General features: G+C 40.5%; 3 protein-coding genes across 4 annotated transcripts; 1 reads left to right on the top strand and 2 right to left on the bottom strand.

Moving 5' to 3' along the window:
- Positions 1 to 1,399: 1,399 nt before the first annotated feature.
- On the bottom strand, positions 1,400 to 5,090 carry LOC121319414 (troponin C, skeletal muscle-like). The gene is made up of 6 exons (XM_041256828.1): positions 4,984 to 5,090; positions 3,212 to 3,266; positions 2,600 to 2,743; positions 2,370 to 2,484; positions 1,974 to 2,110; positions 1,400 to 1,762 (listed from the first exon to the last, which is right to left on the bottom strand). The coding sequence occupies exons 1-6, from the start codon at positions 4,984 to 4,986 to the stop codon at positions 1,731 to 1,733; spliced, it is 486 nt and encodes a 161-aa protein (XP_041112762.1). The 5' UTR covers positions 4,987 to 5,090; the 3' UTR covers positions 1,400 to 1,730.
- A 2,059-nt stretch (positions 5,091 to 7,149) lies between these two features.
- Positions 7,150 to 13,999, bottom strand: LOC121319413 (troponin C, skeletal muscle). The gene is made up of 6 exons (XM_041256827.1): positions 13,900 to 13,999; positions 10,741 to 10,795; positions 10,176 to 10,319; positions 9,954 to 10,068; positions 8,638 to 8,774; positions 7,150 to 7,528 (listed from the first exon to the last, which is right to left on the bottom strand). Exons 1-6 carry the CDS (start codon positions 13,900 to 13,902, stop codon positions 7,497 to 7,499), a joined length of 486 nt encoding a protein of 161 aa, XP_041112761.1. The 5' UTR covers positions 13,903 to 13,999; the 3' UTR covers positions 7,150 to 7,496.
- A 6,948-nt stretch (positions 14,000 to 20,947) lies between these two features.
- Positions 20,948 to 26,450, top strand: snx21 (sorting nexin family member 21). 2 transcript variants are annotated; one of them, XM_041256823.1, is made up of 5 exons: positions 20,948 to 21,252; positions 22,057 to 22,083; positions 23,329 to 23,605; positions 24,224 to 24,378; positions 24,645 to 26,450. In XM_041256823.1, exons 3-5 carry the CDS (start codon positions 23,344 to 23,346, stop codon positions 25,368 to 25,370), a joined length of 1,143 nt encoding a protein of 380 aa, XP_041112757.1. In that variant the 5' UTR covers positions 20,948 to 21,252; positions 22,057 to 22,083; positions 23,329 to 23,343; the 3' UTR covers positions 25,371 to 26,450. The 2 variants fall into 2 exon arrangements, with proteins under 2 accessions (XP_041112757.1, XP_041112756.1); XM_041256822.1 differs by lacking the exon at positions 22,057 to 22,083 and having other exon boundaries at positions 20,949 to 21,252; positions 24,645 to 26,449.
- The last annotated feature ends 357 nt before the right edge of the window (positions 26,451 to 26,807 follow it).

The raw sequence follows: 26,807 nt of genomic DNA, 5'->3' as shown, positions 1-26,807 counted from the left end.
ATAAACCCAGAAGAGGTTACAAGAAAGAAATGTTTTGGCACACTAATGAAGTGCCTGCGTGCGTCTGCTTTGGCTGTTAGGTTCTTATAGTTTTAAAAATGCTTGATTGAGCACAAGTGAATACACCCATAGATGCTAAAGCAAGATCCCTGGCTTCTGGTTCAATTGCGTATTTGTCAATTAAACCTTGGTTTCCTTGCTCTCTGAATACGACAAACACAAACAATCACTGTCTAATTTCGCCTAGATATTGCTGCTGGCTTGTTTCAGTTCAGTAACAGAATGAGCCCCCTTGAGATGCCTTGGTGGGCTGTTTCCTAGAGCTGTCACTGGGTGGAAGGCTTAGTATTTTTCAAGCAGCTTCCAGTCTAGTCAAGTCTTTGATTTAAACAACTGCCCTGATTTGCCTAGTGTGCTTCTGTGCTTGATTAGAACCCAAGCAGGGGTTTATTATTGTTATACACAGTGAATGGGATACAGCCGACTGAGAAAGCCTTCCTGGCATTGACAGCGTGGAGTGCCCAGAGTAGTTAATCTCTTAACCCTCTCTCACATCTTACCTACCTTCCATTACCACCAAACCCCCTAATAAACCTCTGCCTGGGAGAAACGAGCAGCTTTGAGGTTAGTGGATTGACCTCTGGTGGCGAAGGTTGTTAATTCAAGTCCAGCTTTCTCACAAATAATGTATAATTAATTTAATATTTTTATTGTGCACTCTGCGTCAGCTGCTTACCTTGAAACAGTTTACAAACACAGTGTCACACAAGTGATCTTCAAGTTCTCATGAGCAAGAAGCGAGGAAGGCAGAACAACACCCTGGTCCCTCGTCTGAGTGATTATTTTGTTATAATAATCCTTGGAATTAAATTCAGTTTTGGGATTTGTCATTTTAAACCAATATAATGAAACCCTCCCTTGGTGACTGGTGCCCTGTTTCAAAGCTGTATTAACAGTGTCCTCTAGTGGTCAATAAGGGAAAATGAAAATGTACATGTAGGAAACACTGCCCTCCAGAGGCGAAACTGATGAATGTGTGCTGTAGGAAGGAAAGAGAGTCCAGGCAATCAATGATCGTGTTAATGCAGTCGGAAATCCTTGCTCCCATATATACACGGCGTCTATATCCTATAGGAACATGTCAGATCGTTTGCTGGAATTAAATCAAGTTTGATATTCATGTAACTTCTAAACTGTTGCTGTTAATGAATTCCAAACTGCCGCTGAATCTGTCAGCGCACGCCATGGAATTGTTTGGGTCCGCTATGTTGCAGTTACAGTGGAAGCTCGATTACAGTACACCGCCCAATGCGTGTACTAAATGCAACAGTACAGATGCAGGAAAAGATCCATTGGGATAAGCCGGGGTTTCAATGGAATGACACAATAAAAGACGAGGGAAATCAACAGAAGTTTATTGAAGCATCTACAGTGTTTTAGTCTAGAGCGCGGTGTCGTCTTGTGTTGCGGCTCTTGAGCATCCCAGGCTGTTGAACCTACTAGTGCCTCCACACTGCATCTATGGAGCGGGGTGGGCTGTATAAAGATTGGCATTAGATAGCAGCCTATCAGCTAGCAGCAGCTAAGAAAGGGTCAGGTCCCTCTGGGGAGCTTTTTGAAGACATTGTTAAGATGCAAAGTCAGACTATGGGATGTGGTGAGATTGTTCAGAAGCAGTACACTTAGGAAAGGGGACACGGGAGAGTCATTGCGAAGAGGAATGTTCATTTTTACTGCACACCTTCCATCATCTTGAGAAACTCTGAAAGACAAAGAGTGAGATCTCACTTTGCAAAGCTGCTACAAATGTCAAGTTTCTAATAGATGTGAAAGTTCCTAAAATAATATTTAACAGTTCAAAAGTACACTAAAGGGCACGTGGGTAGGCTATTCAGAACATTCGCGCATTGTATCAAGAGAGACTTAGAGCCAGGAGAAATTGGAAAAGTAAGAAAGCTGCTTTCTGTCTTTACCGTCAAAGTCCAACTTGCCGTCCATGTTCTTGTCTCCGTCGGTCATGAGTTCATCGATCTCAGCGTCAGAGATGGTCTCCCCGCTGCTGCGGATAATTGTCGCAAACTCATCGCGGTCAATGTAGCCGTCACCGTTCCTGAGGCGCACAAAAAACAAAACCGTTCAAATACACCTTTCAGAGCTTCATTAACTCAGGGCAGCTGTTGCGATCAGCATTACAGACTAACAACTGCAAAGTTGTTAAGTTTGTTAATAATATATTGAGTGACGGACTACTCGGAGAGTAACCTGCCCGAACCATTGACTCGATTTACAGTACATTTGGACCCAGTGCTATGTGTTTGTATTGCTCGCTCCCACACACACTGCACAAGGTGATACCAATGCACACGTACTTGTCGAAGACGCGGAAGAATTCAGACAACTCTTCCTCACTCTTGCCAGCCTGATCCTCTTTAAGCTGTTGCACCATCATGACCAAGAACTCTTGAAAGTCAATGGAACCACTGCCTGGGGGACAAACCGGACGAGTGTCAAGATGGACAGACAGACAGACAGACAGAAAGAAAGAAAGGTAGATGTTGCTCAGAACAATTCTGTTTGTAAGAGTGGAGAGGATTCTTACCGTCCTCATCTACCTCCTCAATGATGGCGTCCAGCTCCTCTCGACTTGGGTTCTGACCCAGCATCTTCATGACGGTACCCAACTCCTTGGTGCTGATGTCTCCACCACCATCAGTGTCAAACATGTCAAAGGCAGCCTTGAACTCTACGATCACACAGAGCAGTGAAGGCTGTCAGTATCCTCTTCACGAAACTTACCCTTATCTAGACTTTGACTGCAGAGTCCATTCTAAAGATCTGTTCTAAACAGCAGCCAGTCTAAACACCACCACCGTTTCCTTCTGGGTTTTTTTGTTTGTTTGTTTGTTTTTAAAACCTGCTGCGGTTTAGATTATTAAAATAGACAACTATGAGTTAAATAAGTTTTTCATTCATTAAACTGTTCAAGACTGTTGTTGAGGAAGCCAATAATATTAAAAACAACACACAATAATACATTACATGTATACATGAACACTACATTTTATTATAGCTACATTATCTAAGGTTATTCTTTTGAACAATACTGGTTTATTATTATTATTATTATTATTATTATTATTATTATTATTATTATTATTATTATTAGCAGTAGTAGTGGTACTGTTAATCGGTTGCAAACAGTGATACCTACCAGCCACCATCTCGTCGCTCAGGTACGACAGCGCTTCTATTTGTGCGGCGGTCGGCTGCAACAAAGCATAATAGTTTAATTGAATACAGCAGAGATGTCTCCAATGTATAACAACGTGAAACAGCTTGATCTCAAAACTATATAGGATAGTATACTAAAGTCTGTGGTTTTTAGAAGGGTTTATCAATGGGATGGGGTGAGGTATTGTATATATTATAGAAATCGAGTATGTTTTCTCTTACAAGATAATCCATAGGATTTATCTTGTTAAAGATGTGTTGGCAAAATATAGGATCGAAATTGATAAAATAAATAAATAAATAAATAAATTTTAAAAAATAATAATAACAATAATAATAATAATAAAAAATAATAATTATAAAATGCATGTTTTGAATTATGGAAACAGAGACTATCATTTATTTTACCATTGTGTCTATACTAAAATATTTTGGAATGATATGCAGCACTTTATTTTAAACATTAGATATTAATGTACTTTTTGAGGCTCTGTTTTACTTTAAACAGACAAACGTAGAACAGAAATTGATGTACATGATCAACCTATTATGAAGCATGTTTTCAGTAGAAAGCCAGTTGGATAGTTGTGCGCTCGCTTTGTGCCTCTTTGATTCTTGCGCCTGGTCGGCATTTCAAATAGTTGTCGGTACGGGTTTCACCCCAATCACAGAAAAAAGTCGTTCAGAGCAGTAATAATGCTCCGTGTTTAAGCTAGTTTGAAAACTCTGTGGAATTTGCAACATCGGGGAATAACCTTCTAACAGGATTAAATTACCGCAGGAGTCCAGGTCAGTTTTCATTACAGCTGACTCAGCCGCGCCACCAACAGCTGTGAGTCCGTAAAACACTGAGCAGGTGAGGAGGCCACCGCCACGACTTTGATATCACCACTAGATGTATTTATTTATTTATTTATTTATTTATTTAAAATTAAAATAAATGCATAACATGCCGTACTGCATTACATGGAGAAGAAAAAAAGAAAGTAATTTCTCCTACGTGTATTAATAGAAATCAATGTAGTGCATTTATGCCAGAAATGTTGTCCTGCAAAACTTGAATCATAAACTGAGGTCTGTTTTCAAAACATTTTTCTGTCTTAACCCCAAATTTTTTTCAAAGAAGCAAACACGACTTTCATGTTAAAAATACCTTCAAATAAATAATCCAGGGTGTTCATTTCAAGCTTGTTAACATGAATAACATTAGTAGTTTTATATATAAATGAATAACATTTTTAAAAAGCAAATTTAGCACAGTGGTAAATGCATCTGAATATGGCCAAAATTATTATATGCAACCAGCCAAACTTTCAATTCATATTTTAGTAAATATAGACACCACTTAGATTACATGCTGCGAATATAATCTCTCTCTCTCTGTATTATACATTATTATACAATATATGAATTCCATTTATATTAGGGAAGATATATATATATATATATATATATATATATATATATTATATATATATATATTATATATATATATAGTTACAATATTATTATTATTATTATTTTTATTATTATTATTATTATTATAACCTCCACTGTCTATCCTAATGGTTTGCTACTGCATGACGAAATGGTTCCGTCAATGCTGATGTAAACGGTTCACTTTCTAGCCTGGTCTGTATGATAGTTGCTCTATTCTCCAGACACGTTCGTAGGAATTTGCATCTTAACTCTGGCCTTATGCACAGATTCAAATCTCAGCAAAACAGCAAGTGAATCGATAAATTTCCTTACCATGATTGCAGTTTACGAAGGACCCCCTACTCCCACTGAAGAATAGGTTGTCACCGCTCCCTCCACAGAATAACTAGACATTAGCGAGGATTAAACCCAGCTTTTAAACCCCCCACCCCTCTCTGACCCATCCTCTTCCAAATATAGCTTCCTGAACTTTTAGGGATCTCTGTCGATTCCAACCAATCGCTGCTACTTGGAATCGAATTTCCTGTGTTGCCTTGCCACCCTCAACACTATGAGACTCTTATAAAACTGGTAGTGACTAAACAGCTGAAAAGCATTCAAGGCTCCAGATGTGTGCTGTTCAATATGCAGACAGGAGGAAATGTCTTCACTCTGCCAGCGCTCAGGGAAGTCTCCCTTTTTTAACCAGGATCACAGGAATACTGCGGAATGGAAAACAGCTTTCACAGGGAAAACAACAGCCATATGAAGAAAAATAACACTTTTGTGTTTTTGAAATCTGGGGAATTATTACTTTTCAATACATATATATATATATATATATATATATATATATATATTATATATATATATATATATATATATATAAATAGAAAAAATGACAATTTGATTATGTGTGCTTTTGTGTGTGTGTGTGTGTGTGTGTGTGTGTGTGTGTGTGTGTGTGTGTGTGTGTGTGTGTGTGTGTGTGTTTGCGTGTGCGTGTGTCTGTGTGTGTGTATGATGGCTTGCTTGTCATTAACAAGTTTTTTGGTTGTGACAATCCCAATAAAGAGGGTCTCTTGTTAAACCGCGTGCCAGTATATCCATTTAGATAACTACTCAAAGCCTATTTTACTTTGGGACACATGTTTATGTCGGGAAAGTAAAATGTTCAAATGAAATATACATTTCAATGTAAGCAATAAAGTACGTTTGAAGATTTGATGATAGGATGCTGGATTGAGATCATTCATGCATTTCGATTCACTGCAACACTTTCAATTCACCAGTACAGTGCATTCACAGATACATTATTATTCAGTCATATAACCTTTTTGGTTTTTAACTCTCCCCCTCCGCTCCACCACCACCGGCAGATTAGCTGTACCCCCCCCACCCCTCCACTCCCCGCTTCCAGAGCCCACTCCTTCTCCACCCGACGACCTGCCCATGGATATCAGGACTGTTCAGACCCTGACCACCTTCCGGCACCTCCTCAAAACACACCTGTTCAGACAGCATCTCTAAACCTCACAGCTCTCCACTATACTGGACTATATGGCACCCAGTTGTTCCAGTACTTGCGTCAGCTTGTACTTGCACTGAACTGCTCCATGCCTTGCCGTATTCTATTGATGCTCTTAATAATAACTAATTCCTGTAGCTTGTGTTTGATTTTACTGTATTTCATTTGTATCTGTAGTCACGTTTTTTGTAATTGCTCTTATCTGAAATCCATTCATCATTCTTACCAGATGCTCTTACTGGACTTCACTCATATAAGCACATATTTTTATTACAAGTTAACTGCTCTTAGCCAAACTCGCTCTTCAATATAATTATTTACTGTATTCTTTAATTTGCTCTTATTTGAATGTGATCTTATTTGCTACTGATTTTCATTGGTTTATCTCAGTCAGGTGAACTCCACTGAGTCAGGCCAGCCAATCAGAGCCAGGGGATCAGTGTGCTTGTAAAAGTTTGCAAGATTTATTGTCACTTCTGTATCCCCTCAAGAGGAGGACCAAAAGAGGTCGGTCTTTATAAATAGAAAAGTGCTCAACTTCTTAAGGAGATCAAAGTAGACAGTCAGAGCGCTATATATATATATATATATATATATATATATATATATATATATATATATATATATATATATATATATATATATATAAAATACCCCAATATGGTAGTCCCTAATAAGGTTGGTATTTCACCACCTCCATATCTTTCCACTTCTATATACTGTTCATGCCGTTTCCATCTTAGCTGAATTCATGCCACCCTGACCTGCATCACTGCTCATGCTGGCATGAAACGATGGCCCAATTTTCCTGATATGATGATATAAGTAGATCAAGCAGACTGACAAACCTTGGGTTCAGCTCATGCAGGAAAAAAAAAAGAAAAGCAAACTTCTGTTAAAGGTCTTGTGGGCACAAACCATGACTGGAACCCCTGGCACTGGAACATGCTGTTACAATAACTCCAAATTCCTGAGGCAAAAATTAACACAGCTTTATTTTGTTCCAGCTCTGTACATTACAATGTTGGTCTGTGGGCGGCCCCCTTTCCTGGCCAGTAACATACTGTAGGTACACAAAGACAGGTGTGGAAGAAGAGTGCTTTAAATTGAAGGTTGGGGTAAATATACATTTCCATTTTCCAGAGTCCTGTCACGTTAAGTGGGAGCGTGCAGATATCCTTCTTGCCTTTTTTCCCCTTTGCTTTAGCTTGTCTTGACAAACTTAAAGAGGCTTGGCTGGCATACTTGAGTAATTGTGAATCAATGGCTTAAACAGCAAAATAAAATCTGGTGTCGTGTCGTAGAGGAATGTTGGTCTTTACTGCACGTTTTCCATCATCTTCAGCCACTCTGCAAGAGAAAGAAATGTGCGTATTAAAACAAGAGCTCAAACATAGCCTACTTGCAATAGTCTAGTGGTTTGTACATTCTTTTTAAAGGTGGAGTGTCAGTTAGATTATATTCTGCTCTCCCTAGCATTCTCTCTTTGTGTAACCTTATATACAACCCGAAATGAGGAATCCAACTGGACAGGGAAGTTGTCGTGCGTTTCAGAGCTCACCTCTTAACCCATTAAAAGTACCATACATTTTTCTTTGACAAAATCACAACACAAGCTGTATTTCTGGAATATGATACATTCTAAATCAATATGCAATCATTCTACAAGTTTTCAATCTTTTAGAAGTGTAACCTGACAAGGCATGTTTACAGTATATATCCTCAGTGCCCCATTTCGAGGGCTGTCAAGCTAGACGTGCCCGTAATCAGACCAGTGACATGTCACACCGGCTATGAAGATCAACACACAAAGAAATGAAGCTTTATCATCACCGTGGCTAAGAAAACACCACGAAATGCATAATTTTTTAGACTTAAGTTTCTTATTTTACAGTGAGGTCTCATAAAAGCAACTGAAGGGCACCATTTGCAGAACCGACAGATACATTTAGACTTAACTTTTGCATTTAACAAAATGAAAGCAAGTTATCATATCAATATAATAAGGCAAAAATGCCAGTTAAAAATGGCAAAGTAGCCTGTTCTCAAATGAGGACAATGACACTGAATGGGTTAATACCTGTCTAAACCCAACTGGGACAGAGGCAGCTGTGAGAGCAAAGTTCAGCCTGACTTCTATGAGCAGGCTCTTGGTGATCTTGCCAGATAATCCAGCCCTTCACGCCCTGCCTGCAGTAACATCCATTGTAAAAAAGACCAGTCCTCATCTCACCATCCTAAAGAGGGACAGTTAGCATCTAAATCCACAGCCTGATGAAACGCTGCTTTAAAGAATGGAAATGGGCATGGTGTTGCACCTGTTTTCTTCAATTTTGATTAATGTTGGCATATTTGGGAAACTGATCCCGGCAGTACCACCCAGCAATGGAAATAACTGTGTTATAAAATAGACCCTGTGTGATATTAGCTGCATGGTTTGGACTCTAAGTGTCTCTTACCATCAAAGTCGATCTTGCCGTCGTTATTTTTGTCACCATCAGCCATCAGCTCATCCATCTCTTCCTCTGAGATGTTCTCCCCAGAGGAGCGCAGAATCTCAGCAAGCTCTTCACGGTCGATGTAGCCATCGCCATTCCTGTGGGGCGAGCAACAGGTCTATTTATTATTTTCGTTTGCTGACCCCTTTCGCGCATGGCGACCTCATGCGAGGACGGACAAAACAACTCTCTTCTGGTCTTTATATGGGGAGATATGGAAAATGCAAATGCATAATAGTCTCATTGGAGGCTATTTTCAATACGCCATGCACGACAGGGCTAATCAAAGTATTGATACCGTCTGCAAGGGGTTCCAGCACATTAAAACATACAACTCCTTCATCAGTCTCTTATGGTGGAAGAAAGTATCACACAACCATAGTTTGTATGCAGCGTGAGCAATGTTTATATATAAACTATTAGTACTTGACTGAAGTCTATAAAATCATAAACAGTATGAATAAACTAACCCATGAAACAATGCTACTTCAAATTTAGCACAGAACGAAGAACAAGAGGGCATACATGGAGGGTGAGTAAAAGAAAGTTCAGAAGAGAAGGGAGGAAGCGCTTTATTACACCAAGAGTTACAAATGCATGGGATAGCCTGCCAGGTGACACAGTAGCATCTAAAACACCGGGAGCGTCATAAAAAAAGACAAAAAAAGTGCTTTTAAATTAGTGTCCGTCTGTCCCCAGTATTTGAGAATGGTGTGCTAACAAGGGACAAACCTTTGTTATGTTCTTATTTTTTATAAGTTCAGACAACAGTTTTACCATATGTTTATGGGCATTGTATGACACAAAATGTTAAATGTCACAACTTATATTGTTGTCAGTAAAAGCGGTGTGTAGGGATATTACATACTGACACTTGTGGTGATGTTACCACGGTTCACTTATATATTCCAGTGTGCACGTTTTCAGACCACTCACATAACACATGCCAGCAATATACTGCACTATAAGAGAGTGAGACGGTCAGCATATGGGGAAGTAGGTGTGGCAATGTAGGGGAGTCAACTCTACATTTTCACTTATATAAGTTCTGGAAGAGACAAGGAAGTCAAGAAACCTACGTTAATAATGCGAATGCTTGAAACTTGAAATATTCACTTGCATCACCAACAATAATGCTTGTATTATTTAAATGGAGTGTTCTATGGAGTTCTGCCTGAACCATTGAATTGATTTACATTTGGACCCAATGCTATGTGTTTGCATTGATCGCTCCCACACACACTGCACAAGGTGATTCATATCCAAAACACACGTACTTGTCGAAGACACGGAAGAATTCAGACAACTCTTCCTCACTCTTGCCAGCCTGATCCTCTTTAAGCTGGTGCACCATCATGACCAAGAACTCTTCAAAGTCAATTGTACCACTGCCTGTGAGACAAACCGGACAAATGTCAACAGTTACAGACAGACAGACAGAGAGAAAGGTAGACATCTCTCAGGACAATTCTGTTTGTAAGAGTGGAGAGGATTCTTACCGTCCTCATCTACCTCCTCAATGATGGCATCCAGTTCCTCTCGGGTTGGGTTCTGACCCAGCATCTTCATGACGGTACCCAACTCCTTGGTGCTGATGTCGCCACCACCATCAGAGTCAAACATGTCAAAGGCAGCCTTGAACTCTACGATCACACAGAGCAGTGAAGGCTGTCAGTATCCTCTTCACGAAACTTACCCTTATCTAGACTTTGACTGCAGAGTCCATTTTAAAGATATGTTCTAAACAGCAGCCAGTTTAAACACCACCACCATTTAACTATATTAATTGCACAGATTTTTTTCTTTTACTTTTAAACAGTACATTTTTATCATAGAAGTCATGTCAGATGTAACTTACAGAGTTCATAATATCCATTAGAAGCTCACCATTATGACAGCAACTCAAACCTTCACTTCATCCATTTGTACTTTACATTAATTTTACTTTTTTGCAGCATTTTTGCTTACATAGGCTGTAGTGTCCTCTCAAAAAGAATAATGTATCAAAGACTACTGTCCTATTAATAAATTCTATCTCTCAATTATCTGTACATATATACATACCGGCTACCATTTCCTCACTGAGGTAGGAGCGAGCATCTGACTGGGCGTCAGTCGGCTGAAATAAAGAAACAAAAACACACATGAAGTCCTCAATAAAGATCACCTGTCTGCAGCCACCTGACACAAGCATCCTGCCATTCCCAGCTTTCCTTTTAACAGTTCAATATCAATTCCCTTTGCAGAATAACAGAGGACCAGTCTGGTACAAGAGTTCAGAGTTATCAAGGTCACCAAATGCTGGAGAAAAATTCTCAATTTGTTATGGTAATAATGCTATCCAATGGAAGACCTTGCATTAATAATTACAAGCTTTTTTTATTGGCTGGTTTATGTCCCTAAAAGTTAGCCAGCCTGCCCCAAAGCCCTATGGTGTGCACACTTTACTGCAGTGCAGCTTTTAAAGCATGCTGTGCCTCTGAACAGAGAAACGCACCCATTGCATATACAATGTTTCTTACTGGTCGTATGACAATGTAATGGGAAGGAACGCTCCCTTCATCTTAACAAATCAACAGTTACAACACATGTTGTATTTTGCAGCTCGTTTAGAGCATTTTATGAAAATGTAGTTGGCAAAACTGGATAATTGAAAGTACTATCAGGGACAGGGATAGAGACACTGTAGCCTCGTCTTAGAGACAGAATCCGAGCCTTTGAAGGACGGTCCCACTCGTTCTTTTTACCCAGGGATTAAGCAGAGAACTTGAAATGGTTTAACCTCCTGTGCCGGATTTCAATTTCGGGATATTAATAAACCGGCATTAGCATCTTCTTGATTCCTAATAAGGAGACGCAAGGCAAAAGCATGCAGCTTATCCCAGATGATATTACAGAAGAGTGTGTTAGAAGCCATCTTCAAGTGATGCTGCAGGCTTGTGACCAGCATATCGAGTTACAAACTTGTAAATATAACACCACCATCTGCTGGCTCAACACAGAACTGCATAAAATACACATAGAAGAGAAAAATCATTTTAGCTACAGTAATTATATATATATATATATATATATATATATATATATATATATATATATATATATATATATATATATATAGTACATACATACATTCAAGGGAAAGTGTGTTTAAAAACAAACAGTGGAGGTACTTATAGGCTTTTGATGCCATGGAAGCTACATTCATTTATTTCTATTTAAATCTATCACTGTGCTTGTGTGACGTCATTTACTACAAAGTTAATGATGTGATGATGATCTACTATTCCTTTCTATTTAACCTTCAGGCATCGTGACATTTACAAGGTTAAAAAGAAAAATGGTATGGGAGTCTATGACAATCTGCTTGCTCTACTATTAGCTTCAGCTACTTTAAAAACAGCAATCAGCAAATACAGTATCTCACTAAGTTACACGTTGAGTACCCAGCCTTCTGGCAGAAAAGCATCTCTGCTTAATCGCTGAATTAGCTGGCCTGCATATAACTCTCCCTCCCCTCCAAATAGATTTCCAAACAGACCGAGAATGCAACGGCAAACACTGCCCCCAGTGGAAGCTTAAAAGATGCGGACTGAAAAGAGTGGGTACCAGTATGAATGTGGGAGAGGATGCCAGCAGGGTTTGACGGCTGCCGTTTCGGGAGCTGAATTACCTTATAGCCCTGATACGCTTTTGACTCGTAAAAATAGCTGCTGCTTCAAGCTGGAGCTATCAGCTGTTGGAACGCTTCCAACTAACCAAGACAGGGATGAAGCTTGTATGATGATTGTGCACATTAATATGTGCACTGCCACTGTGCTTAGTGACTGCTTTTAAAGATACATCTCAGTGGACCTCCAAACAAGACATTCATCTGAATTCTATTGCGTTATGTTCACAGAAATTATTTTACCTTCCAACTGTGAAACATACTGCAGCCACCAAATTAAAAAAAAAAAAAAAAAAAAAAAAAAACTTGATTTATTGAATAAAAGTCCTGAAGCTATAAAACCTCATGTGGCAGTTTCTTGCACTATATTTGGCTTCTGTAAAACAAGGATATAACATGTGCCAGCTAACAGCGAACAACTTCCCTGGTACTTCCCTCATGGCAGGGAGCTCTCCAGTTAAGCCGCCTACTTTCTTAGCATTCTGTACTGGAACCTGCATTCTAATGAATGAGCTACGTGACCCAGATAGCCTCCACACTGCAGCCCAGCGCTCTAACCACTGAGCTCCTCAAACACATAGATTACGCACTGCAGCCCAGCGCTCTAACCACTGAGCTCCTCAAACACATAGATTACACACTGCAGCCCAGCGCTCTAACCACTGAGCTACTCAAACACATAGCCTTCCACACTGCAGCCCAGCGCTCTAACCACTGAGCTCCTCAAACACATAGATTACGCACTGCAGCCAAGCGTTCTAACCACTGAGCTCCTCAAACACATAGATTACGCACTGCAGCCCAGCGCTCTAACCACTGAGCTCCTCAAACACATAGATTACGCACTGCAGTCAAGCGTTCTAACCACTGAGCTCCTCAAACACATAGATTACGCACTGCAGCCCAGCGCTCTAACCACTGAGCTCCTCAAACACATAGATTACGCACTGCAGTCAAGCGTTCTAACCACTGAGCTACTCAAACACACAACTTTCCACACTGCAGCGAAGCACATTCTCTAACCACTGAGCATCTCAAACTACAGTTTACTACACTGCACCAGTGCGGTTTACTACACTGCATCAGGGTGGGTCATATTAACTTTTTAAAATTACATAATCAATTACCAAGCTAGACTCATAAAGAGTAAAGGCATATTTTGCCAACAGTGTCAATTTTGCCCACCAAAATCATCAATGAGCATCACTGATTGGCTGTGTGGGATCACATGGCCAATTGGGAACATTTTTCAAATCTTTTTCCTGATTTTTAATCTAAAGACTCCAGCCTCCAAACAAACAAAAAAAAAAGGTTTTAAATACTCCTTTCTACTGAGGACCTAATTTTTGTGAAAAAAAAAAATGGCAAGGCAGATTGCTTTTTCCCATAAATGAATTAAATAAAAGACAACGAGTGTCTGGTACATTCCAGTGCAGTGGTCAGCAGCATCCTGTGGATCCAGACTGTTGGTAGAATCCAGTCAGTGCTTCTCATCCTCAATCAATCACAATATAAAAATACAATAATGTTGTTGCTGTTGTAGAAAATCTTACCATTTTGACCGGCTATGCAAAAGAACAGGAGAGAGACAGAAAAGCAAGCGAGGGCACACACGATCCCCACAGCACACACCAAGCAGCCTGATTACCTTACTCAGCCCTCTCATTTGTACCCTCACACCTCAGCAAAGTTTATCCCAAAATCTTCAGGATTGGGTTAGAGCACCAGCTCAGGCAGCAGGCATCCAATCAGGATGTCACGTTTCTCCTGCACCACAATGATTGGCAGCACATGCAATTTAACCTTATTTAGCTGAAGGACAGGACGCAATGTATCAATGACATTTAAAGAATAAATTTCAAGATGTTGGCAGGTTATTTTTGACAGTCTTGAGGAGGAGCCACAGCATATGGCAGCCTGGTAATGTTCACAGGGGGGCGGTGGGGTGTGCCTAATGTATAGAGACACAGTATTATATGTATGCATGTATATATGCACATATAAACATGTTTATATAGTTATATAATGCTGATTCCCACAGAATTAAATGAGGCAAAGTTGACCCAAAGGAAACCTGCTAACTTTAAAACTATTGTTTGTTTGTTCAGTTGTGCTAGCAGATACCTATCAATTGTCCAGCATAACCAGCTCTTGAAACAATATGACCAGCTGAAAACCCTGCAAAATGCCAACACTGACCAGGATAAATAAGCAAAAATAAGCTGTATCTGCTGTTAACAGTGTAGGCAGCGACAGCACTTCAAGTCCAGGTCTTTTGTTGGACTACAGCTTGCTTTCCAGAGTTTAACCAGGTTGGCTTGAACTTGCAGCGTCCCAGAAATGTGAAAGAAAACCAGCTCAGCCCAGACAAAAGAACAAGCAAACACTGATTTGATTAAGTAATTACAAACACAGTGACGCCCTGACTGTACACCCCTAGCCCAGAAGATGCACAGGTGTGTTGGATGCATTGATGGGTCCTGGAGATGAAAGCCAGGTAAAGTGAATCGTGTTACCTGTATTTCATGTATTTGAGTTTCTGTGTCTATGCACAACACATGTAATCACTTAAGCATACACAATTAGCCTAGTCGCAGGTTGTTTACAGAGAGAGATATTCAACTGCTAAGCTATGACTTTCTGCAGCTTATTCTGAATAGAGCAACTTCAGCAATAATCCACACTGCCTAAGTGATTGCTATTCCCGTCATTGACAATCCCGCTTGGTCATGGTCATGCATTATATAAGTAGTGTGAATGGGGTATTAGTTAATAAGTCCACATAGAGACTTTTTAGTTCAGTGGTGAGTGAACAAGCCAGTCCTAGCTCTTCCTTCAGAGGTTGGTGACTGACAGTTTGTAAGCTGTTGATAGGGGTAGCAGGGACACAGAGCAGTAAACAGCTATCACTTTCTGCCGCCTGTTCGGAACAAGAAGTTTACAGCTTAACTGCTGAAATGTTTCCTTCTCAGTTTCTTTCTTTCTGGAAAGGTAACATACTAAGAACACTCTCAAAGTAGTCTACAGGATGCACCATCCTGTTTCTGTGAAAGACAATTTACATCAGTAACGGTACAACATTGCTAAGAAACAGCTTCAGAGTCAGGGTCATTGAACAGGCGGTTTGTCACATCGCTGGTTGCATATTTCTTTCGCAAACACAGTTTAAAAAGCTTTGATAAACAAGGGCCCATCTGAGCCTTATTCATGATGTATTATCATGCTAGTAAATCCATTACATTCTGGCACTCGAAAGTTTGAAGAATACAGACACTGTATCTTTATGGCAAGTTGCTTCTGTGCCCAAGTTTATACTCTAGATGCCAAATCATTAAATCTTAGTGACAAGCAGCTCTCGTCTGGACCCCTATAAATGGCTCTTTGAGATGATTTTCTCATCAGTGTGATTAATAGCTGGTGTTGATTACCTTCCAAAATGTTAAGCGGGATCTTATGGGACTCAACGGGAGTGGTGGAGTCTGTAAATTACAAGCCTTTTTATTTCACAGATCTCAAATAACATTTCAAATGCCATAGGTGTTAATCATGTCATCTAAATGCATGATTCCAGTGCCAGCAGCACGCTCTACCACCTATAATACAAGCAATACATTCTAGAGAGCACATCACACTAGCTGAGGGAACATGAAGCCACTTTGTGGCTTGGAAAGGTTTCAGGACACTGCGTGGAACACCAGGGGAGACCTGGGGTTTTATACAGCAAAGTTGCCTCAAACTAGGTCTCCTGGTCTCCTGTAACCAGGTTTCAAGCCACTGTTCCTGAAAAAGTGGCTTTGTGTTCCTTCAGCTTTAGTTTGTAATATATAGCACAGAGGGAAGAAATGATTGAGTAATTGTACAGCTGGGGAGCATTAAAGCCAGGATTTTATTGTGATAAGCATTTCCAATGTCACAGAATCCAACAATTGTTCAAGACAACGTCTTCTACAGTGATACACCACACATTGACACTCATTCACCCACACTAACTCACTCACACACTCACATATAGTGGAATCAGCTGCTGTCCTATGTGCAAAGGCAATTTACTGTTTTTTTTTTTTTTTCATTTTATTTTTTGCAGTGATTTCTTCTTGTAATCACTTTGGGTGACCGAAAGAAACTCATTAGCTCATGAAAAAAATATACCCGGCCCAAAATAGCAAATCTGGAGGGGGCTATCCCAGCCAATAAATGTAAAAAAAGAACACCTGTAAACAATAAGACATTGTCTTCAAAGCAAAGCGTTCTGTCTCTGAATCACAAGCTCTTCGTGTACACAGAGACTCACACGCTGCAATTCAATAGGGTCATATTGCTGAGGCGCCCATATCCTCTAAATTATTGAGTTACGGTTTACTTTGTTCATTCCCTATCGCATTGTTATTGACGCCAAAGAATGACATGCTGTTCTGCTTAAAATAAGTAGCACTGTTTGTAAACAGCAATATTATTAAAACAGATCAAGTTTAAAGCGTGTAGACAAGGAAGCAAAGCAGCACACATTCACAATTTAAATACAATTAAAAGAAAATGGGTGCAAGCATATTGCTTTAATTTAAATATACTTTTTAACCCTGATTTAAAAAATGATGGCTGTTTGTAGTTTTGCCATGGGAACAGAAATGCTTAATACGTTTCTTTAAAAGTCATTTGCGTTTCTTTTTTTATATAGGTACAACTCTGGACCTTTTAGAATCCCAAAAAATAATGAGCTTGTGGGTATTTTAGGTTGTTTTGCAATTTGAACAAAACATGCATTAGGTCACACCAAGACCTCACAGAAAGCAGGATCTATTGATACAAGTGTCATTATCTTTGATCCACAAATGGACTGCATCATTCCTCCTTGTTGTGCCACCTGGTTCACAAAGACATGTTTAAAGTCCCTTTACAAACGTGCATTGCACCATACCATGGGAAAAGCATAGCAAAGTAAAGCAGAGTGAAAGCATAGTGAAAGCATGGTAAATCACAATGTATGGTACCGTGTTGATATGCACTTATCTTTAAACATGGATATGAAAACGACTGTAATTCGTACGCTCTTTTTGAAAATTAATCTCAACAGTTTTTCTTTGAACATGTACCCATAAGGTACCCGCCATTTATTCTATCAAACCTAGATTTGGATATAAACACCGCTGTGCAAAAGTCTTAGGCATTAAATTAAATCAACCTGCTTTAATACTGCCATAGAACCAACCTGCTTTAATATGACCATAGAATCAACCTGCTTTAATACTACCATAGAATCAACCTGCTTTAATACTACCATAGAATCAACCTGCTTTAATACTACCATAGAATCAACCTGCTTTAATACTACCATAGAATCAACCTGCTTTAATACTAATAGAATCAACCTGCTTTAATACTGCCATAGATTCAATCTGCTTTAATACTGCCATAGAATCAACCTGCTTTAATACTACCATAGAATCAACCTGCTTTAATACGGCCATAGAATCAACCTGCTTTAATACTAATAGAATCAACCTGCTTTAATACTGCCATAGAATCAACCTGCTTTAATACTGCCATAGAATCAACCTGCTTTAATACTGCCATAGAATCAACCTGCTTTAATACAGAATCAACCTGCTTTAATACTACCATAGAATCAACCTGCTTTAATACTACCATAGAATCAACTTTCTTTAATACTGCCATAGAATCAACCTGCTTTACCATAGAATCAACCTGCTTTAATACTGCCATAGAATCAACCTTCTTTAATACGACCATAGAATCAACCTTCTTTAATACTGCCATAGAATCAACCTGCTTTAATACTGCCATAGAATCAACCTTCTTTAATACTGCCATAGAATCAACCTGCTTTAATACTGCCATAGAATCAACCTGCTTTACCACAGAATCAACCTGCTTTATCATAGAATCAACCTGCTTTAATACGGCCATAGATTCAACCTTCTTTAATACTGCCATAGATTCAACCTGCTTTAATACGGCAATAGATTCAACCTCCTTTAATATGGCCATAGAATCGACCCGTGCCATCTACAGAACGTCATGTCACGTTGAGAAGCACTGGGTAAATGTGATGGATTAGCTACTACAACACTTCATATTAGCTGCTCATGCATAGTTTACTTAGGGTTGTGGTGATCACAAGCTTGGTTTCTTTTCACCCAAACTAAGCTGTATTGAAAGCGAAAAACATGAGTGGAAGCTTTGAGTAAATTGTGTGTGTGCGTGTGTGTGTGTATATATATATATATATATATATATATATATATATATATATATATATAAATATATATGTATGTATTGTAACTCCTGAATGTGTCTAAGACCTTTGCACAGCAGTGTATATATCTTTTTTGCACCGGTATTCCTGTCCTTAGATTCTGTGTATCTATGTTTGCATCCACCTGTATTGTATAGTCCTCTGTGAGGACCATGTGTGTGGGGAGGGGGTGGAAGCGGCTGGGGGGCCCACATGCCTGGTCTGATAGACAGACAGCGCCTGGTGTCCCTCTCCATCTCCTCTCGCCACAACACTTTATTCTTAGAAAAACAGCTGAGACATCCTTCAAGACGCTCCCAACTAAATAAGGTAAGAGTCGGGCGGTGGCGAGGGGATTTGCGACTCCGCAAACAGCTGCCTGTCCCAGCTAGGAATGTGAGGATTACTTTGGAACAGTCATAGTATTTCTCTGAGGACTGGGCTGTCTCGTGGGCTAATATACTTTCCAGTTGAGCTGCAGGAAATGATGATTCAGTTATTCGGCTCAGCTCCCCACAGGTGAGGGTCATTGGTGTTGAAGGGGATAATCAGACTGAAACAAGTGAATAGACAGCTGTCTAGAGGTGTGATGAATGCTGTTCTCCACAGAGTCTCAGACAAGCAGCAATCATCACAAATCCAGGCAGCTGTTTCTTTGCTTGTTTCACTTGGAATGGTAAGCTACCCAGTCAACACAGGCTTTAGTTATTCTGGGATTCATTCAGTCGTTGCATAGTAGACTTCGGGATTTCTGATTGGCAGACGAAGATATCCTGTTGTTTTTATAATGGTTCCTGTACATCACTAAAACACGCTGGTAGTATAAACATCAAACTCTGTGATCACACCCAGCTAGACTCCCATAGCACTCTGAAATAAACTATATGTACTGTTCACCTTGCTTTTACGAAATACAAAATCAAAAGCTTTTTTTTTGTTTTTGTTTTTTTTTAATCATCATTTGGCAAGGTACCTGAGACAGGTAAAGCGTACCAGAATGCATTGCAATGTGAGTTGAAAAGCCTGAACTGTCAAAAACTGTCCAAGTGTACATGGAGTCATATGGGAAGCCTAGCGTTTACTGGTCTTCACCACGAATGTTTTGCAGCTGCTGTTCTAACTGGTTTTGCCATATCCGCCCTGTGCATGGCACAGTTCAGTTGCTGCAGTGGAAGATCTTCAGATCATGACCACAACCACTTTATCCTGTTCTACCAGACTGAAGCTTTAACATGCATATTGCAGTGGTAAAAAGAGCAGTATTTAAAAGGGTTAAATTGCACTGTGGTCCTGAGAGAACTTTAATAAGGATATATCAGTTTTAAGCACTTAAGGTACAGGTAAACAAGGTAATAATAATAATAATAATAATAATAATAATAATACATGCAAAAACAAGCATGGTAATGTAAACCCATTACACACATATCCCTCTGCCACCCCCTAGCAAAAAATAAATAAACACTGTCCTGGAAGTTACAGCAGTATAATTGTAAAAGCAACAGATTGTAGTTGAGACTGTAGATTATTATTATTTAGTCATTTAGCGGGCACTTTTATCTAAAGCTATTTACAGACACTTGGGCGTGAACTATGCATCACAACTGTTGCTGCAGTCACTTACAACAGGACCTCGGTCTTTCGTCTCATGCGAAGGAAGGACGGAGCACAAGGCGGTTAAGATTTGCTTAGGGTCACACACAGTGTGTCATTGGCTCAGCTGGGATTTAACCTGGCACTTCCTGGTAACAAGCCCCTTACTTTAACCACTGGACCACCAAGCTTCGCTTTGCGGAGATTAGCAGAGTCTTCACTCGCATTGCAGTGTGAGGTAATAGATTAATGCAACGAGATAGCTTTTCAACTCAGAGTTATCAAGTTACTCGTAATTCGATATATGCAGCGGTTTTTTTATTTATTTATTTTTTATTTTAGGAACACTAATAAATAATTACTATGTACTGAAGACACAGCTGATTATCTGTGAAATTAGTTTACACTCACTACCAAGTTGCATTAGGTGGTTTATCTAAACATTTGAAATCAGCAATAATATTATGTTTAAATCCGGTGTACACACTGCGTAAAACTGAGACTCGCTTGCAACCTATCTGAATATTTAAAAAAAAAAACAACAAAAAAAACACACAAAACAAACAATACTTGTGTTCAAAATTAATGCATGTTCTGTGTTTTTTGTTTTAAATATTCGTGTATAAATTGCTTAGAGTAAAATTAACGCATGCATATGAGTATACTCATCGTAGTGTTTTGTTAACTCATTGTAGCCCACTTTTGCTCTCTGCTAAAAGCCCTATTGTTGTATCTCACTTCACCCTGATTTCCCAGTTCCTGATATCCCCGCCTGATTGTCAGACTCGCTGACAAGGGAAAAAGGGCGGCGCAGGTCGGATCGGCGCTGGATAGTTTAACTGCAACCATCTTAGTTTTTTTGAAGGAAAAGTTTGTTTTCTTTTATCAAACGTTTACACTTGAAAAACCCGTTTTGCAAAACCCTCCACCGAAGAGTGAGTTACTGCTCTTTCTGTTGCAAACAATAAAAGCGAAGAGCGCTGGAAAAGGAATTACATAAACAACAAACCGAACGTGTCGGGTTTAAAAGCCGTGGACTGACAGCGTCGACAGAAGAAAAGTAAGTTGGAATAATTATCTGTGTATATTAAAATATGTGTTTGTTTACACTGTGAGGGACATAACGTGTATTGTTTGTGTGCCCCTTTCAACAGTGCAGCGCGGCTTCGGTAGTTATAATGAACACAGTTCTTGCTTGCATGATATCATGATTTCTGGAAAATTAATCTCACGTAAATGAAGCCAAATCTCAGTACATAGAGTATGTTGTAACGGGGGGCAGGTTTGTTTTTCAAAACAGCTTTACTTTGATTTGTTTGGTTTTAAAAATTCTATAATTTACTAAACAGAGATAATAATGTGGGGGAGAGGGGTATTTTATTTTTAAATTAAAATCATTAAACCCGGTCATGACTAGTCGTAAGCAGCTATCACTTTGTCCAAACACACATAGCCCGTAGGCCTCATACTAGCACTTTTTCCAACACATCTGGAGATTGCTAATTAAATTGGGATCACAGAAAAGTAGGTACTTTTAAATTCATTTCTTTGAAAATCACAAGTGGAATTTATCAGTTAGCTAGACCCTAGAAACCCCGAGTTAAATATTGCAACTGTGTGACGTAAACCCGCAGCGCGTTTTAAACTCCTGTTGCTACTGAAAGTACAGTAATATACTGTTGTGTTTTATGGAATGACGTCACCTGCCCGGTGGTGGATTGTGAAAATAACAGTTCGCAGAAGATACGACTGTTGGAATACAAAAATTAATAATAATAATAATAAAAAAAAAAAACATAAGCGTAGCTAACTAAGGATTTGCGTTTAACCAAATAACATAATGTTGTTTTTTTTCACTTAAAAGCTGCAGTGTCCAACGATCGTTTTCAAGGTAATACTATTAAACTGTATAATTCACTGAATATTTTACCATTTCAGTTAACAAATGACTTTCACTCTCGCCTCCAGTTTTGCACATTACATAATTAGAAACGTGTTGGCGTTGAGCTTTATCTACACAGCTTCCTTCCTCTCTGAAGTCCTGTCATTCAGCTCTACAGTGTGTCGCTTGCAAGCTATGGGGGAATAAACATTTTTAAAGCTGCTTATTTGTGTTTCCTGATAATATATAGTTTATGAAAACCTCATGTGGCACTGCATCTTTGAGCTGTGCTGTAGTGTTTCACTTTATATCCATCATCAGATGCTTGATGGAAAGTCCCTAGCGGTCAAGACATTTTCCCACAGATTTCTTTCATTGCAAATCTGTAAAGTGTGTGTGTGTGTGTGTGCATATATATATATATATATAACGGTCAAAATATCAACAAAAAAATACAATGTTTTTATTGTAGCACATAATTACACGTTAACTAATGCAAAACTACTACAGCAAAACATTTTTGCAAAGTGTTGCACTTTGTTTTTCACTTTTAGAAGTTTCCCATATTAAAAGCACAGCAAAGTGTAATCAAGCATAGTGAAAGAATGGTAAGGCATAGATAGGTAAGCACTACATTCACAAGCATCAGACTTTCACCCACAAAAACACAGTAAATCTGAAGAATTTCCAACTCTCTCGCAACAGTTCTGACACCTCCCTGCACCTGGGCTCCAAGGCTCACAGAAGGAAGAGATGTGTGAAACGGAGATGTATATGTCAGAGCGTCAAATACTGTGCAAACCTTGCTCAGCAACTACAGATCACTTCCCCAATTCTCCTGTCTGATCACTGGCACGCACTACTTCCCCCAGACCTACTGAAAATAGCCGGGGTGTAAAAAAACAAATCTTTGAAGTAGTTTTGGACACAATACATATATTTTCCACTAACACTTGTTTTCCCCATTGCATTATGTGGAGATAAAATTGCATCCTTTTACGAGGCTATCGTGCATTTGCGTCTTCCACTAGGAGTTTTTTTTTTTTTTCTTAAATCCGTCCCCATATGAGGTTGCCATGCATGAAAGGGTTAAACGAGCTGGTTTTCACCAGCTTCCCACCTTGCCTCTGTCTGTGTGCTGTGTGCAGTGCTGGCCCCAAACTGCTTCTCACGTTGCCTGTTGTCTGTGTGCTGTGTGCAGCGCTGGCCCCACACTGCTTCTCACGTTGCCTCTTGTCTGTGTGCTGTGTGCAGTGCTGGCCCGGGGACATGGCCTCTAAGTTGCTGCACAGGCTGCGCCGTAGCCTCTTCAGGGAAGTGACGCTGCATCCCCACCTGGGCGGCGCGGAGGACTTCCCCGAGAGCTCGGAGCTGGACGATGACACCGAGGGACTGTCCTCGCGGTTCAGCGGCACTCTCAGCTTCGAGGGGGAGCCGGAGCCGGAGCCAGAGTCGGAGGGAGAGAACTCGGAGCTGGACAGCGATTCAGATGTCCTGGGGGATTCGGTAGAGAACGGCACAGAGATCGCGGGTACTGCTTCACCCAGTCTCTCGTGAGCTTGAGAGTGCGGCGTGGCTACTGAGCCACTGCCTTACCTTGTTTGATTGGACAAAACTAAAGTAAAAAGAAAAAAGGGTGCAGTCATATAAAGATGTAATTATGGTCAAATTAAACAAGCCACTTATACTCTGACATTGAAAAACAGAAAATCGCGTTGTGGTCCATTATGCAATAGTTTCCTGTTCTGTGGTAGTTTCCTGTTTTTTACAACAATCTGTTCCAACAAAAATCCATTTTATAGAGAAAGCTGGGCTGTAATTTTGCTTCAGGTGCGGTCAAAGTTCATTAATAATAATTATCCTTTTTCAGCACAAAACGTAGACAGGAAAAATGTAATATTCTAGTAAGTGAACTTTGAGTTAAGTTTGAGAAAGGCACTAGACAGGTGTGTGTGCAGCGACATGTCTTGCATCGACAATGGCTTCTTATTGAAACTTTGTCTTTACTAAATATATGATGGTGGGGGTGTTGGAAGAAATGCATGAAAATGAGTGTCGGTTAGATAGAAACAGAAACCTGGGATGGAGTAGCCCACAGGGATGAGATGAACTGGGCTGTCCTCATCCACTTTGGTATCTTACCTTGCAGAGAGCAGCCCAGCCTGCCAACCACCAGCCCACAACATGCTGACGAAACAGCTGCAGGACAGCTGGAAGAAGAGCCGGACCCAGAGCATCCCTGAGAGACTGCTGTTCGAGGTGACAGACGCCAGTGTGGTGCAGGAGGGGGCCTCCAAGTATGTGGTGAGTGCATGAGCAGAGTTCCACTTGAAAACAAATTGTACCTCTTTGGATAATAAATATTGTACGACTGGCGATACTTTTTGGTATACTGGTGCACCGAAAATTCTATTATTAAGATTCACTGTTTAGCTGTACGACTTTGAGACTTTTAGGGATACACTCTCAAAGAAAAAACCCCTTTAGATTAAAATTGGTGCATAAAATGAAATCAGTCGTTTTATTTAACATGGTGGCCGAGTCATTTCATTCCCCCCTTTCTTCATTAGCTCTACACCGTCCACGTGATGAAGTCAGGGCAGTTTGATAAAACCCCGTCGCCGATCACCCGACGCTACACGGACTTCAACCGCCTGCACAGCCAGCTGAGGGGACTCTACAGGGACGAGATGCAGGGCATCACCTTCCCCAGGAAGAAGCTGCGCAGGAACTTTGCCGCGGAGACCATCGCTAGACGCAGCCGCGCCTTCGAGCAGTACCTAACTCACCTGCACTCGCTGGTGGAGCTGCGCCGGGCCCCGGTATTCCTGGAGTTCTTCTACCTGGGAGACCTGCAGGCGGGACAGAACCTGCTGAGGGCTGGCCAGTACCAGGAGGCCGTGGGCTGCCTGCTCAACGCCCTGAGCCTGCAGGAGAAGCTGGGCTGTCGGCCGCAGGGCCACTGGATCTTCACGCTGGCCATCCTGGTAGCCAGCTTTCAGGAGCTGGAGCAGCCAGAGAAGGCTCAGGAGTACTGCGAGCGGGCTCTCCAGGACCTGAGCTCCCCCTCGCTGGAGCTGCAGCAGCAGCACCCCCTGCTGGTGCCTCTGCTGCAGGCCATTGTCCGTCTGTCCTGGAAGGTCTCCAAGGAGAAGCGTCAGTGGGAGTCCCAGCTCCAGCAGCTGAGGGACTCTGGGGTGGATGTGAGCAGCCAGCCCAGCTTGAAGGAGTACCTGGTGAAGGAAAGCCTGGAGGGGAGTGAGGGAGGCAGGCACAAGGGGGACGATGTGGCTTAAGCCTGATTCCTACCGCAATCGCGTGACCATCACTGAGGGCAGTTTCTCTAGTCTGTTAGTTGTGCGAGTTGTCTGGGAGTCTGGTTGCCGATAGGAAGGTTGGGGTCACTTCATTTTTTTTCAATTCCAATTCAATTTTAAAATCAATTTCCAATTCCCATTCCTTCAGTACATTCCAAATCCAGTGGCAAGTTGGAATTGGAATTGATGAGAAAATGGAATTGGAATTGATCCCCAGTCCTGGTATCAAAGAAATCTGGGTTTTCCTTTCAACTGGGGACAAGTATGTTTAATAAAGTCTTCACTGTTTTCCATTGCACGCAAAACTGCACCAACACCACATGTACAATTTTTAACAAAACCATACAGTATGTTTTTGTTTGAAGCAAAAAATCTGAACTGATTATAGATCGCATTATGGGGTTCAGGATTGGGAAGCACTAACTGAGTGGATAAAGGGAACGTTTTTGAGGCAGACTTGCCCAGGAGTAGTCAGGTATAGCTGAGAAGGTGTGTGGCACTAGTGTCAAGAACTGAGAACTTAACGGTACCGTGGCCTAGTCATGTGTACAGCGACGGGATTTGGTGTGGCCTGGTCACTTGAGGAGAACTGAGATTCATATCTGTCCTGTGGTTTTAGAAGACAGAGAGCTTGACACTAAAGACTATGAGGCAGAAGTTACTAGTTCAAAAATAAAACTCACTCTCTCTTCGGGAGTCAGGGTTGAGGCAGGGTGCTTTACCTACTTCTATTGCTGTCTTGCCAAGCTGCTACCCTGCTGCTCCCAAATAGGGAAACTCATATATTACCAAAGCTTGAGGGAAGTGCTCAGCTGTTGACATGGCCGCTGTTACACTAATGCCTTAGAGTTACACCACTTACTGTCACCGTAGAGTGGAGCGTGTTGAGTGTGACACCTACAAGCCTTTGTCACGTCTTATTATAGACTGAGGTATTTTTAAATAATGCAGTAATGCTGCTTCAGGTATAATTAGCTGTACACATGGATTATTTGTGGAATTAGTTATATATAAATTGCCTGTAAAGTCACCTTTTTAACTGGTCTTTGAAAGTTTATTTTTAGTGCAAATAAATATCTTTTTAAACTCTAGCTTGTGTTTTGTTTTTTTCACTGCTGTGAAACATTACTTTCAGTATGACCAGAGGGAACAGGGTTTAAACAATAGTGTACTAATACCAAAAATCATATAGTGGACTGTGAGAAACATTAGGATTGTAGGGAAGAAGCTTAGAAAGTGAAAGTGAACAAGTACAGAGAACACTAAGGCAGCGCCGTGTGTCACATGCTCCTAAGGATAAAGCTCACTGAAATATTCTTGATATCTGAGGAGCAGTGACTCATTAGCCTGTGAGGAACAGCAGACCCAAGTCTTTGTGGTTTTACTCTGTTTTGAAAACCACGTTGCTTAGAGCCA

The sequence above is a fragment of the Polyodon spathula genome, chromosome 8, assembly GCF_017654505.1.
Source record: "Polyodon spathula isolate WHYD16114869_AA chromosome 8, ASM1765450v1, whole genome shotgun sequence".
NCBI lineage: Eukaryota > Metazoa > Chordata > Actinopteri > Acipenseriformes > Polyodontidae > Polyodon > Polyodon spathula.
The sequence above is the reverse complement of the archived record's forward strand: the minus strand, read 5'-3'. Positions and strand labels throughout refer to the sequence as shown.

Coding starts and splice junctions, on each gene's coding strand:
- snx21 (XM_041256823.1), top strand. CDS start 23,344: ATGGCCTCTAAGTTGCTGCACAGGCTGCGCCGTAGCCTCTTCAGGGAA. Junction 23,606..24,223: donor GAACGGCACAGAGATCGCGG/GTACTGCTTCAC, acceptor CTTACCTTGCAG/AGAGCAGCCCAGCCTGCCAA. Junction 24,379..24,644: donor AGGGGGCCTCCAAGTATGTG/GTGAGTGCATGA, acceptor TTTCTTCATTAG/CTCTACACCGTCCACGTGAT.
- LOC121319413 (XM_041256827.1), bottom strand. Junction 10,320..10,740: donor CAGTGAGGAAATGGTAGCCG/GTATGTATATAT, acceptor GTGTGATCGTAG/AGTTCAAGGCTGCCTTTGAC. Junction 7,529..8,637: donor CGGCAAGATCGACTTTGATG/GTAAGAGACACT, acceptor TTTCTCTTGCAG/AGTGGCTGAAGATGATGGAA.
- LOC121319414 (XM_041256828.1), bottom strand. Junction 2,744..3,211: donor GAGCGACGAGATGGTGGCTG/GTAGGTATCACT, acceptor GTGTGATCGTAG/AGTTCAAGGCTGCCTTTGAC. Junction 2,485..2,599: donor TGAGGAGGTAGATGAGGACG/GTAAGAATCCTC, acceptor TTTGTCCCCCAG/GCAGTGGTTCCATTGACTTT.